The following is a 15327-nucleotide window of genomic DNA, read 5'->3' as shown; positions in this document are numbered from 1 at the left end:
CTAGCCGGGACCGCCGCGGCTGAGTAGTTTGTCAGCTTAGACAGGCCGCTCCGAAGCTGCTGCGCGCGGGACCAGGAGAGAAGAAGGTGCACAGGAGAAGCCCTGCAGCATGGTTAGGTAAAGTATGGTGTTTGCAGTATGCTGTATGCAAGGTAACGGTGTCCCTGCAGCCCTCGCTAAACGATTATCGGGCCGGGGAATGGACCCAGTAAACGAGCGCAGATCTAGCAGATTGGTGCTCGTTTACATCACTGATTGGGCCCCCATCGGCCCGTTGAATAGGACCCCAAGACCCAGAGTATTGACATGTCTCTAGGACATGACAAAATTTTGTGTGATTTTTGCAGCTCTGTTCCATTAAAGTGAATGGAGCTGAATTGTAATACCAAACACAATCTGAGAACAGGGGTGGTGCAGTTTTTGCAAAAAAAAAAAAAGTAGCTGTGCTTTATTCCTGGATAATCCCTTTGAGAAACCCTCACAACGGTCTGGGCCAGATGGAAAAAAAAAAAATCACATCAGTAGTCTACAATTTTAGGCCTCTACAAAGTTTCCCAAGGAGATATTTTTTTCTAGTATTTTTGTTGTTGTTTCTGTTCACATGTGAAGCTCTAACATCTCTCAGACCTGATCCTACCTGTACCAAGCGGTAATATATTAGAGGACCTAACGTTAAAGGGGTTATCCAGTGCTACAAAAACATGGCCAGTTTCTTTCAGAGACAACACCACTCTTGTCTCCAGTTCAGGTTTGGTTTGCAATTAGGCTCCATTCACTTCAATAGAACTGAGCAGCAAAACCTACACCCAAGCTGGAGACAAGAGTGGGGCTGTATCTGGAACAAAGTGGCCATGTTTTTGTAGCGCTGGATAACCCCTTTAAAGCACCCATCTCTGAGACACCAACACACCAGACAAGCGCCTGACCACTCACCTTCGCATTTTAACCCTTGCTTCACCAATCCCCATAGCATGCTGCCGCAGTGATCACAGAACGTGGGGCTCTTGTAATTGTAAACTTTGAATCGGTGGGGCATGTCAATGTTAAACCTTTCCCTTTGAAACTAGAAAAAAGAAAAAAATACAAGTCAAGGACATCCTTGAAACATAATAATACTAATACAGAAAGAAATAATAAAGTATACAACAACAACTAGTAGATGTGTGTGTGGGGTTAGCGCACCTCGTTGGAGGGGGCAAGGATTGGGGATTGATGGAGTTACACAAAGTCCTCTTTGGGTCATGACAATCCTGAATCCAAAAGGAATGGTGAAAAAAAAAAAACAACCAAACTTTACTTAATCCATACTTAATCCATACAAAAACAAACAAACAAAAAAAACCAAAAAACACACACATGTTTCAAACAGTAAGTGGTTACTCCTGGAATGCTCGAAACGCGCTGTAATCTTTACTAGCCGTTCGATTTTCATGTTTTGTCTGGACCAAATAAAGCTTGTATTTTTTAACCACTCCATAGGAAGATAACTAATCACACCCAAAGACTACTATAGTATCTGAGGAGAACCAGTCACCATGAAAATGCTATCTAATCTATCACCATCATGTTATAGAGCAGGAGACGCTGAGCATATATATATATATATATATATATATATATATATCTGTGGTAAAGGATTCAGTATACCTGTTATCTAATAGTTGAAATCTCTAATCTTTCTATGATCAAGAGTCCAGTGGGCGGTCCTATCAATGAGTGACACTGTATAAAGGACTACTAATAGAAAAAGCAGGGATTTTGCACACCTTGTACAGATTGATTACAGCTGTTTTTTTCCAACAATTCTTTTAGATATTTTGCAGTTTGATGTCCAATTTGCCTGATGAAGACCACCAGAATGAGGATAAGCACATCTACAAGGCCTGTGCACTATCCCTCTGTAGGCATCACCAAGCACTGAAAATCGTCCTTTTATCATATTATTTAATATTGGTATTCATGGACTAGGACATGACATTTCTGCATACATAGTCCAATAGAGTGGCGCACAGTCTTTCTACACTACACAGCGACATGTTGTCAAATGACAGCAAGTTGTTGTAGCTGTCTTGTGTCGAAATGTGACCACACTGCCATTAGACGTGATGTCGCCATCCAACATTGCCATCTTTATGTTGCATGACAACATTTCTGCCTTATAGATCAGGCATGGGGAACCTGTGGTCCCCAGCTGTTGCAAAACTACAACTCCTATCATGCCACGACAGTCAAGGCATAATGGGAATTGTAGTTTTGCAACATCTGCATACTGCATAGAGCTGTCTGTCTCTATATAAAAGCAGAGGTACATGGTAAGCCTATAGATCACTAGAATAGAACATGAGGCATGAGAACTTAATCTGTTCCTGGCACTTGTGTCCTAGAGATGTGTCAAAAGTTTTGATCTGTCGGGGTTTGGGTGTTTAGACTCTCAACCATCACTGGATAGAGCTTGGAGAAGAGGACTTCATTTCCTGACCTGCTGCATGTGACCGTCTCCATAAACTTACAATAAAGTGCATCTCAAAAAGGCAGCAAGCTGTCATCACCAATAAATAATGATAAATTGGCAGGGGAGGAGATATACTACATTCTTGCAATTAACTTCATTTATTTTTTTGCCTGTTTTCTATATGAAATACAATGCTATAAAAATCGGCCACTAGGTGTCTCACTTACTGGAAAACTGCAGCCGAGGCTCTGTCACTAAGGCCATTTGGTCTTTAGTAACAGCAAAAACAAAGACCAAATACAGGAAGTGATTGTCTCTCTGCAGGCCCAGAAGATGAATACTGATTAGCCAGCATCCGTGCACACCCCCTGTGCTCTGCCACAGCTGCAAACAGATTATCTGACAGATTTTTTTGAAGCCAAAGCCAGGAATGGATTTGAAAGGAGTCTTTTCTTTATGATCTGTTCTCTGTTTATAGTCTTTTCCTGGCTTCGGCTTCAAAAATCTGTCAGATAATCTGTCTGTATAAACACACCCTAACAGGTCTAAGGATCTAAGAATCATAACTCTAAGGATCAGTGGGGGTCTGAGCATACATTGCTTTCTCTGTGTGCAGTGCAGTTCACTTTACAGACTGTGACCAAATTTCTGGCGAGACCACTTAGCTACGGACATAAATCAGATATCTACAGGGGCCGTGTCTGTTCTGTATGAGCAGCTGATCACGTAGGCCCAGAAACTGATCTGATGTCACCGCCAGGGGAAGTTGCACATATAATGCAGAATTGCATCAAGTCCTCCATGGCGTGAGATCCTCCTTGCCGTAGCTCACCACCAGTCTGGTTAATAGAGGAAGAAGGGGGGACCCGTAGAAAAAGAGATACCCCTTAATAACATCACTAAGCCCCATATAGACTACGGCATGTTATTATAGCAGCTGTTGATGGGAACCCCAGGAAATCTCGCCTCATACTTCCTGCCTATGACACTTCTTGAACGTGTTAAAGTTATAACTTGCGGCTTACAAAACAACTTCTCATATTGCTTTCACACATGCACATATATAGTCCTGTGTGTGATGGCTGTTCCTGTATATACGGTTATTAACACGTCTGCCCTAATGCATGACTCAGCCATAGAAATACTGCCCTGGCATCTAGAAGAATCCACCAGACTATTAATTTCTTAAAAATTAAATGGCAACTGGCGCTGCCAATACTGTAATGGGCTCATTTATATAGCAGTGTCATTTACCAAAGTGACTGCACGGTACAATTATTAAAAACGGAAAGTGGACGTGAATCAGGAAACCACTCTCTAATAGTGCCCAATAGACAAATGACACCCATCTACCACTTCTACATACATCTATCTACAATACAAATGAACGGTTACGGTGATAGTTTAGCTGAGACGACGGCTCACCATGGTGTCCCGGCTGTTGGCAGCCGTGCCCGTACACCTGCCAATGATCTTGTCGATGCATTTTTTATGTATGGCAGCATTGCACTCTGCAAGGGAGAGAAGAGAGGTTATGTCCATATCAAGAGACATCTAGTTACAGGCTGACAATGACTCAAGACAGAGAGAGGATGGCTGACAGAAGGGATATGGAATCAGCAAACAATTGAGAACTTTTATTCTTGGATAAAAAGAAAGGTTAACATAGTAGAAGCAGAAGAATGAAAATATAAATATATATATATATATATATATATATATATATATATATATATATATATATATATTTATTAAGGTCTATGCATGTACATTATATAGTTTAGATTCTGAATACTAAGACTCAGAATTTATCCCAGAGAAAGTGATATACAGTATCTCCATTCTATATACTGTAATAGAAAGCCTAGACTGATAAAATCCAGTAAAGCTGGATGTATGTCACACAAATGTCATCCATACCTGCCAATTTCAGTAGGATCAGCTGATCAGCTAATGCCTATGGGGGCCTCCTGACTCTCAACAGGTCAACATGCCCTTTGTGCTTGAGAAGATAAGTTACCACGTAAGCTTACTCCTGTCCTCAAGGAGAACATACAGATGCTCAGCCAAGCAGCTGAGGGTATTAAGGAGGTGAGCACTTGGCAGGAAGTTGCCAAAAGTTTTGATTGGACAGGGCCTGGGTGTTCAGACTCGCAATGATTGTTAGATGGTACCAGACGAATAAGGGCTAGGCTAAGCTCTTCACTCTCTGGCTCTCTGCAATCTATCTTGATGCAGGAAATGGTCTCCATGAACTTGATGGTCTAGCGAGTCAGGAGGAACAACAGGTCAGGGAGTGAAGCACTTACCTCCCGCCTCTATCGAACAATCAGTAAAAGTCTAAACATTCAGACCCAGACATGTCAAGTTGTTTTTTGGGTTTTTTTCAAGTGAGATTGATCATTTACAGGGATACTCCAGTGAATTTTTTTCTTTCAAATCAGCTGGTTTCAGAAAGTTCTATACATTTGTAATTTACTTCTATTTAAAAATCTCCAGTATTCCACTACTTATCAGCTGCTGTATGTTCTGCAGGAAGTGGTGTATTCTTTCCAGTCTGACATAGAGCTCTCTGCTGCCACCTCTGTACAAGACAGGAACTGTCCAGAGCAGTAGCAAATCCTCATAGAAAACCTCTCCTGCTCTGAACAATTCCTGTTATGGCAGCAGAGAGCACTGTATAGAATACACCACTTCCTGCAGGACATAAAGCAGCTGATACATACTGGAAGACTTGAGATTTTTAAATAGAAGTAAATTACAAATCTATATTACTTTCTGAAACCAGTTGGTTTGAAAGAAAGATATTCTCTGGAGTACCCCTTTAAGTAAATCTGCCCCCATTTGACAACACTGAAAGCCTCCCATTGCCTGTACAGGATATGCAAGTTAATACAGGTGAAAAAACTATCATCCTCCAATAGCCAAGTGTTTACTTAAAATGGCCAGAACACAAGACTGGTTACTGCCTGAGATTACTGGTCTCACTCACACCAGACATCTAAGAAGTATGTACAGAGAAAACCAGGAATCTGGTGAACTGGTAAGATACTATATATCCCCCCTGCTAGTTCTATGTAAGTATCTACTCATACAGGGAGGCCATGGTGCTTACTGCTACATTAGATTATTCGTACCGTACAGCACAATGTAAAAAGACGCCACAATATATTAATATATTCAGAACACACATATAGTCCAATAGTAAGAGAACTCACGTCTGCACTTGTATCCTTGTTTGTTCAAGCCCCTTAAAAAGAAAAAAACAATACAGACTGATGAAAATTCAGAAAGGTCCCTTTAAGACACTTTACAGCTGGAGATATATATATATTATATATATATATATATATATATATATATATATATATATATATATATATATATATATATGATAACCAAGGACGGGCTTCCTTACCACACAAACTCCTTACAGACAGAGCAGAAGGTTGGCTGGCCGAAGAAGGTGGCGAGGAATTCATGGTTCTTTATGTAGTGTATTTTGGCCTGTTTGATGGCTCCCCTCCTCCTGTTGATGGTTACGAGACCTTCCGTTTCCCGCACAGACTGCTTGCAATCTGTTAGGAGAGAATAGAGCAAGCAGTAAGTATACGCTATATGAGTGATCGAGAAGGAAACGTATTTTTCTTTCAAATCAGCTGGTTTCAAAAAGTTATATAGCTTTGGAATTAACTTCTACTTAAAAATTTCCAGTCTTCTCATACTTATCAGCTGCTGTATGCTCTGCAGAAAATGTTTTCTTTTCAGTCTAACACAGTGCTCTCTGCTGCCACCTCTGACCATGACAGGAACTGTCCAGAGCAGTAGAAAATCCCCATAGAAAACCTCTCCTGCTCTGGACAGTTCCTGTCTCGGACAGAGATGTCAGCACTATGTCAGTCTGAAAAAAAAACATTTCCTGCAGAGAATTCAGCAGCAGATGAGTACTAGAAGAATTGAGATTTTTTTTAACAGAAGTAAATTACAAATCTATATAACTTTCTGAAACCGGTTGATTTGAAATAAAAAGATTTTCACTGGACAACCCCTTTAACCCTGTATTAATACTTTCTTTCTTGGGTTAAAAAAAAAAAATAAAAATCCAGGAAAGAATACAGACTCTCAGGTTACAGCACGTTGCAAGGATGATTGTGTATAGGACATTGATGCCAATAACTGCAGTCACGCCTGAAGTGCCTTAGTATGGAGCTAGGCTGTAGCAAAATACCACAGATACTGAAGGAGCACAAAAAAAAAAAAAAAATTCCATCTGCCTAATGGGAAAAAAAAAAAAGTGTTCCTATGAATGAAAAATTCAGGAATGGACAACTAAATGCAATATACATAAATATAATACACACAGAATGCTATATATATATATATATATATATATATATATATATATATATATATATATATATATATATATTATATATAATGCAATACACAAATAGACACGGAATGCCATATACATAAATATAAAATATACATACTGTTGTATGCAATATACAAAAATGCAATACACAGAATGCAACACTCAAATACAATATATATAGGATGCAATAGACATAATAGACATAGAATGTGAGATATATATATATATATATACATACATATATACACACATACATAAATATAATATACATGCAATGTAGTATAAGCAATGAGAGACAAACCACACAAACCACTGTCACTTCCAAGCTGTCACACATATAAGGTTTAGTGCAGAGTAATAAGGTGCAGGCAGGTAGCTCACTGACCCCTCTGTCCTGCAGACATGGTCCCATGCACACCAAGCGAAAGGCCGACGCCTCCGCACCTATCCCAGTACCGTCCTCACCGTGAGCACAACACGGACTGAGGACCTGCTCTGTGTAACTGTGAAACTCAGTGTATGAGGGAGGAGGCAGCACTTAGAGGGGGAGGGAGTATTAGGGGAAATGCTTAAAGGGAATAAAGAAGTAAAGATGCACAGACTATATTTATCTCCTGTATTCACTACATTTACTAAAGAAAATGCACAAACCATATACTATTAATAGTGGCCTCTCCCTCAGCGCAGGGATTAAATTGCCATTCTGCCGTGCACTGCCTCCTAAAAATACGGGGATCCTTAATCAGAAACCTATATAGTTTGGTCCCTACTAGTCAGCTTAGGCCCGGTTCACATTGGGTTTTTGCTTCAAATTACCATATGCACTTGAAAGGGAAAAAACGTACAGCTGAAGGATGGTGAAAACATCTGCTGCTGTATGCCATACAGTAAAATCAGATTTCCATAGTCTTACATTGGAAAAAGTGTACATTGCGGTCCAATTTTTTAAAATGATGTTCGCAAAAATGTAGTGGTACGTTTTATCTTTTTTGGGCTACAATGAAAGACAGAGGCCTAAAGACCATTGGTAGGGAACCTTGGCTTTCCAGCTGTTGCAAAACTACAACTCCCATAACACCTGGACAGCCTGGGATTTGTAGTTTTGCAACAGCTGGAGAGCCAAAATTCCCTACCCCTGCTATAGAGAGTGCATAGCAAAGCTCTGGCTATGAAGGGGTTACAGCAGAACACACGCAGTGTCCTCTATCAGCTTCACACCAGTAGCCCAGTCACATGCGAGGTGTGAGATCCTCTGCTGAGAGAACACTTTGCTCTCATTTCCTATGAGAGATAACCAGCACACAGACTCTCTGCTCACATACTATAGCATGTGCTTAGCGTGACATACCTGTGTCCTCTAGGAAGTACTGCACAGACATCAGCACCTTGCCCTGGGGCTGCAGATCCAACTGCAAAACAAGAGAAAATGCTCAAAACAAAACTGAAAAAAAAAAAAAAAAAAAAAAAAAGATCATAGAAACTCAAACAAGTCTATGATGTGGCAAAGGTGACAAAGCCTTCATACTATTTTCTGACTTACCCAGAACTCGGACTTTCCATTTCCCTTCTTGCAGCGCTCTGCGAGCACAGACACCCCGACTGTCGCCTCGGAGAGGGGGTCCTCGGCCGCCTTCATCAGCACTATCTGAATGACCCGACCCTCGAAGATATGAGCGTCAAATGAAGACTTCCAGTCTGGATACATTGTTGGTTTCTTCTGGACGAGCGTCTTTCCCCTCTCTGTAATATAAAAGGTTAAGCAGGTTATAGATTTTGGAAAGAGGGGGGAGAAACAGCAAATTAAAGGGGTACTCCCCTGAAAAACATTTTTATATTATTAAATGGTCACCCATAGCTTTACATATCTGCAACTTCTGTGATTTCCCCAGCAACTCCCCCTCTGAACACTGAAAATCTCCTAGACACTCAGAGCACACAGACTGCTTCCCAACAAGTTTAAAGGGGTTATCCAGAGCTACAAAAACATGGCCACTTTCTTCCAGAGACAGCACCACTCTTGTCTCCAGTTCGGGTGCAGGTTTTGTAACTCCATTCCATTAAAGTGAATGGAGCTTAATTGAAAACCGCACCTGAACTGGAGACAAGAGTGGTGCTGTCTTGGAAGAAACTGGCCATGTTTTTGTAGGGCTGGATAACCCCTTTAATGGGAAGGTTTTCCAGGACTTTTTATTGATCACCTATACTTAAAGGGTTACTCCGGTGAAAATCTTTTTCTTCCAAATCAACTGGTTTCATAAGGTTGTATAGATTTGTAATTTACTTCTATTTAAAAATCTTAAGTCTTCCAATACTTAACAGCTGCTGTATATCCAGCATGAAGTGGTGGTCTCTTTTCAGTCTGACACTGTGCTCTCTGCTGCCACCTCTGTCCATGTCAAGAAACGTTCAGAGCAGGAGATGTTTTCTATGGGGACATGTTACTGTTCTGGACAGTTCCTGTCTCGGACAGAGGTGGCAGCAGAGAGCACTGTGTCAGACTGGAAAGATTACACTACTTCCTGAAGGACATACAGCAGCTGATAAGTACTGGGAGACTGGAGATTTTTTTATTAGAAGTAAATTACAAATCTATATCACTTTCTAACACTAGTTGATTTGAAAGAAAAAGATTTTCACCAGAGTATGCGTTTGAGGCCCTTTTACACAAGCAAATTATGGGGTAAATGAGCACACATTCCCAATATACAACCTGTGATTGGCGTCTTTTGGGCTGCATAAGTTATTATTCATGTGGCCTGGTCACATCATGTAGTACAAACAACTAGTTCACTATTCTTTTAATCTTGCCCCAATTGGCCAGTCTAAAGGCCCTATTACACTAAGCGATTATCGGTCGATAAGGGTCTTGTGTAATACAAGACAGCGATCAGCTGACATGCACAAAGTCGACTTTCAACATGTTGAAAAATAAACGACCAGGATAGAAGCGATCCCCTGCCGTCGCTTTGCGTAATAGGAGTGGCCGCAGCAGACCGCCCCTATCTTCTATGGGCTACCCGGCCAATCTAGCGATCACCCGGGCAGCAAGCCCCCCCCCCCCCCCCCCGCCTTTAACACGCTCGCTGCCGACATGATTAATAGCGTCGTCAGCGAGCGGGGAACGAGGAGCAAGCGAGCACTGACAGATCGGCGCTTGCTTGCTCCTTCTCATCGCCCCATGTAATAGGGGCTTAAGGGTGCTTTTAAATGAATATGAATTTTTTTTCAGTTTCCATATCACACAGCAGAACATACCATTGCTTCTGTAATCTGGCATCCTGTTCTTCCGGCTCTCCCGTCAGGCAGCTGTGTCTTCATTCTCTAGGAGGCAGGGCCTGAAGACACAGCAACTGGATGGGAGAGCCGGAAGAACAAGATGTCAGATCACAGCCGCAATGGTTAAGTATGTACTGCCAAGTAATATGGAGTTCCCCTTTATCGAAATTTTGAATTCGAAACAAATGATCAGCTAAGGATCGGGCGTTTTATGTGGACCGATTACCTGCTGCAGGAGGGTTCCTTGCAACGCTCCTGACCGATAATCAGCCCTTAAAAGGACCTTTATAATAGGCCATGAATATCCAATTGGTGAGGGTCCGACTCCAAGCACTGCCACAGATCAGCTGGCTGAAGGGGCTATGGTGCTCATTCAACTGCTGGGGGCGGGGGGCAGCACTGAAGGTCAGACCAATCAGATATTGATAAGCAACCAATAAAAAAAAAAAAATGGAAGAAAATATTTTTTTTTTTAAACGGTCTGCTTTATAGTAAGTGAGACTGAGCTAAGCTTGTCCAAGTTGGACCATCTGTTAGTAAAGTTAGTACAGCTGCATCATTTGATGGGTAAGCTCAGAAAATGGAGATTTTACTGATTTCTTTGCCATTATTCAATTTGTTCATTGCAAAAACCCATCTCATGTATAAATCCCAGTGATGCGTGCCGCTGTCCTGTGCAGTCTCATTCCTCCTTATATTAATATCGATCTCTATAAAAGTATTGATCAGTTTTTTACACTAATCTCTTGTTCTCTTCAGGAGAGAGGCGACTATTCATAACTTGTTGTATCTCGCATATGTCTTCTGTCCTGGCCATGTCATATAATATCCAGATATAACTCTGCCTGTAAACAAACCTGTCCTGTTCAGTCCTCGGGAACGGGCGCAGCAATCATCTAAAACAGGCCTGCTGAGGTTATCAATTGAATTTCTAAAGGCCGTTGCAGTGGATTATAATATAGGGGGATCGGCAGCCACTCAGGTCTTCCATATTGTAATCTTCTAGGGCAAAGGCAGTTTTAGGCCTGCGACCTCCAAGAACGTACCCGGCACAGGGAGTGAGTGTGATGATGTGACGTGACGCTGTCTTCTATTAAACAAAAGGTCGCTCGGGACAAGTCATTATACCGAGGTCGTTATAGCACTCCGCATCATCACACTCCTTTCCTGCACCAGTTGTGACCGAGGAGAGCTCCAGAAAGGCTATTGCCGCTTGTGGGAGCACTGGTGGTGGTGGTGGGGGGGATTAATTACTATGTGGGGCACTACTGAGGGGTCAGACTACTATGTGGAGCATGTGACTACTATGTAGGGCAATACTTGGGAGGGGTGACTACCATATGGGGGATTATTGGAAGGGCTGACAACTACATGGGGCACTACTGGGAGAGACGTACGCTGCTCTGCCAGTGCCAGGAACGCTGTGTACACATGTTCAGTAAATATCAAGGTTGGCCCTTGACTTTGTCCAATTTTTACATTTTGGCCCACTGTGTATTTAAGTTTGACACCCCTGATGTAGAACATACCACCATATAACAGCAAAAACTCACTGCTCACAATGTTCACATTAGAGAAAAAATGGCCATAAATAAAAAACTGTTTTAGTACAATGCAATGAACCAAGTAGTCAGTGGCGGCATAGGGTTAACAGTACAAGCATCATGTACACACATTGGTTAATATACTTCATCAACATTGGTCATAAAATAAAAACACATGCTTAATATTATAGATTCCCCTTCTGCTACCAAAACAATCAGACTCCACGAGACCTGTGATGGTGTCCTGTGGTATCGGACTTTAGTGGCAGATTCCGTATGTCCTGTACGTTGTGACTTATGACATGACTGGTTTCTCCAGCACATCCCACAGGTGCTCCATTGGATGGAGATCTGGGGAATGTGGAGGACAAGTCACCACGTTGCTACATTTTTTCAGGAATAGTTTGAGGACCAGGACTATGTTGGTGGATGGCAAAATGCTGGCACTGCCATTAGGAAATATTGCAGTTACAGACTTGGTCTGGTCAATGTTCAGGTAGGTCATACATGCAAAATGTAACATTCACATGAAGGTTCTTCTAGCAGAACATTGCATGGAGAATCACACTGCTTCTTCTGGTTTGTCATCTCCCATAAAGCATCTTGGTGCCATTTTTTCCCCAGATAGGTAATGCACCCAGTCATTTGTGATTTCTTAGATTGGGTCTTTAGAGATGATGTAGCAATTGGTTATTAGTGGCTGAAGAAGGTTGATGCAGCCTATGGTCTTTGGCTGTATCAAAGTTGGGTGCAAAGTTGGTTTAAACTTATATAAGAGAAATTTCCTATGTTAACGTTATTGTTGATCAGCATATATTATACATAAAGAGTCCATACACAGAGATTAAGAGCAAATCCATTACATTACTGCTCAGTTATCCTTATGGGGTAAAGGGGTGCTACGGATTAGTCCCGGTACCTCAGCTCTTTTATTAGGGAACGCCTGCCATGAGTGGGCTGATAAATCACAGCTCCCGGCACAAGGCACAGACCTAAAAGGTGTTGAAAATAGCCCTGGGAACCCACCCAGGCAGCCTGGCATAGTGCCAAACACAAGAGAGACTGGCATCCTAGGTGTTAAATCACGTGAGCGACAAGTCTCTTCTCATCTTACCTGTAGTGAGGGATTCCTTCACCTTCACGGCACAGAATGGCTGGCATTGTTCAGGCAGTCCTGGCGTAGGTCCCAACTCATATGAGTTGAAGGCAATCCGCAGGAATGGAGCCATGGTGCACCCTACAGAAGAAAACACACAAAATTCACTGAAGGTCAAATGGTTCTCAAGGGAAACAGCCTGCCTATTAATAGCTGGAGCTGCCATTTTCTGATTGTTTTCCTCCTTCTTGCAGACACAGGAAGACGTTCGCACATTTCTTGGCAGAAGTGTTGTCTCCTGTGACCAGAGGTGCATCAGGTGAGTGACAGTGGATGAGAGGAGGTTTACTCTGGACAGATTCCTAATGGATCGGCGCGCGCCTGCATTACATCTTCAGGAAGAAAGATGCTCATTGTTTATATTACGGCTACATAAACAGAACAGTAAAAGCCCCGTAAGCATCTACAACACCGGGGGCCGATCCTGATCACATCATGGAGGCAGGTATAGATCTATCGCTCACAACTGCGGCACACAACTGTGATGGTACATTCCCTATAGACAACACGGGGAGATGTGTGCAACCAATGTCGTTTTTCTACGTTGCTACGTTTTTCCTATCAGTTTCTTTTAAAATTTATTTTAAACTGCTGAAAAAACCTGATGCATTTGTGTGCATCTATTTTGATCAGTTTTTCCATTGACTTCCGCTTTGGGTGCAGAGAAATCAATGTGATCTACAGGATTTTCTTCTCGGTAACCTGTGTCCACTACTCTAGTCAGTGGGGGCAACATCTCTTCTGCCTAAACTAGAATGGCATCCATGGGCTTTTAGTATGCGGCACATGTACAAAACTAAATACTATGTTGAACCGTCCTTCACAACCCTGACCGTCCAGACTAGAAATGTAAAGTGGCCAAAAAGCAGAAGGAACAAACAGGGTCAGTGACTCAAATTTAGCATAAGAGCAAGAACTGCAATCGAGCAAGTATCCTGACCAAGTCTAGACTCGCTTTCCACACAGCGCACGAATAACCACAGACTGCGTCTTATCTTATTCTAGATAGATTGAGGAGATTCAGAATATCCATGGTTGACACATATGACCAACACCATGACGTCCGTAGCCATGGACCCCCCAGTTACAGACAGCACTATGGATGAACATCCGTAGCCTCTGCAATTTTTTGGGACCTATTCCTAGGTGAATGGTGATCCATGCCACAACCGTGTTCTGTACTAGAGCCCTTCAGTATTGTTTGCGGCACGGATCACAGTCCCAGCAAGGACCCCGTAACACCTACAGAAATGTAAATCAAGCCATAGAAATGAATAGGTCCGTAGTCTTTGCTCAAATACGGACAGAAATTACTGACGTGTAAACAATCCCTTACTATGTTACTGACCACTCAAAATGGGAGGAGAGAATATTTAGGAAAAACTGGAAACAAATGGAGCAACTTTCTTGGTGGTTTATGTAAGAGCAGATGGGTTTGACGTCCAGGACCCCTCTGATCAGTGTAATAGGACTACGCTGCAATACCAGGCTCAGCCAATGTAAATCATCTCCTCCCATGTACAGTATCCATGACACATTAGAAGATCACTTTAACAAGATTACCAGCTAAATGGGTCTTTACTGCCCCCAGCTGACAGCTTAGCTCTAGCTGGATACAGGCTTCCCCCAGCAGGTGGCAGTAGAGATATATTGTTGATTGCGGATAGGTAAACCAGCGCAGCAGTATTGGTGTCACATAGGGATTTCTCAAACAAGATACCAGAGATGCAGAAACAGCAGGATCCACAAAGAAAAACCCTGAATGGTGCATTACATTGCAATGCAACTCTAAGCAGAAGTGTAGACGTGTCATTCATTGCCAAGTACCTGCAGAGCGTGCACCGCATTTAAAGGGACACTAACCCAGAGACTGCTTATAGCCAGCAACACATTGTTAAGGGTATTTAGTAGTGTCTTTTTTTTCTTCATCTTGGCCCCATTCATCTGATATAAATGATTTTCTTATATCCTTTCTGCATCAATTTGTCCTGGTTTACAGGATCTCTGCTTGTAGTTATTGAATAAGAACAGAGTGGGGCACATGTCTTGACTTTAGGATTCACGCACAGATGGACACCAGGTGGATTTTCAGTGTAGATACGACAAACCTGCAGCAATCAGAAGTAGATGGAATTTTCTAAATCCACCGGTATCAGGAAAATTCCGCCTGGCATTCCGTTAAAATCTACAGATTTGCAAATCCTCATCATGCAGGTTTGGTTTAAGATACTAAATGTTCTGTACTGCAAAGAGTTAATTTAGCAGAAGTACTCGCACCAGAATTTCCATGGATTTCGTAGAAAATTCCTGGATTCAGTCTTACATTTCCGGTAGAGTTACTATGTAAGGTGAAAAGTGAACCCCTCCCATACTCTCAGACCCCCCACCCCCACCCAGGCCGCCCGGCTTGTCACCTCACGGTTGGTTTTGTTATAGTCTTTGTTGTCGCAGGTTTACTATAAGGTTAAATCACTTTTCCAGCCAGTAGATATCACAGATGGTGAGCAATGGCCAATATTTGCTT

At 42.1% G+C, this 15327-nt stretch overlaps 1 protein-coding gene across 3 annotated transcripts in view; it reads right to left on the bottom strand.

Annotated features, from left to right (window-relative positions):
- The window catches only part of PRKCD (protein kinase C delta), a 54795-nt gene that overhangs the window by 9650 nt on the left and 29818 nt on the right, over nt 1-15327 (bottom strand). For 2 of the 3 annotated variants that reach the window (XM_069967169.1, XM_069967170.1), the window contains exons 2-8: nt 12762-12884; nt 8368-8567; nt 8176-8236; nt 5871-6030; nt 5671-5702; nt 3878-3963; nt 934-1063 (exon numbers count right to left, since the gene is read on the bottom strand). In XM_069967169.1, the coding sequence (XP_069823270.1) occupies nt 934-1063; nt 3878-3963; nt 5671-5702; nt 5871-6030; nt 8176-8236; nt 8368-8567; nt 12762-12876 (784 nt within the window). In that variant the 5' untranslated portion in view covers nt 12877-12884. Of the gene's footprint in view, nt 1-933; nt 1064-3877; nt 3964-5670; nt 5703-5870; nt 6031-7212; nt 7306-8175; nt 8237-8367; nt 8568-12761; nt 12885-15327 lie in introns of those variants that run through there. The other variant, XM_069967171.1, reaches the window with a different exon arrangement.

Source organism: Dendropsophus ebraccatus, chromosome 4, assembly GCF_027789765.1.
Source record: "Dendropsophus ebraccatus isolate aDenEbr1 chromosome 4, aDenEbr1.pat, whole genome shotgun sequence".
Lineage (NCBI taxonomy): Eukaryota > Metazoa > Chordata > Amphibia > Anura > Hylidae > Dendropsophus > Dendropsophus ebraccatus.
This window is presented reverse-complemented; position numbering and strand designations above follow the sequence as displayed.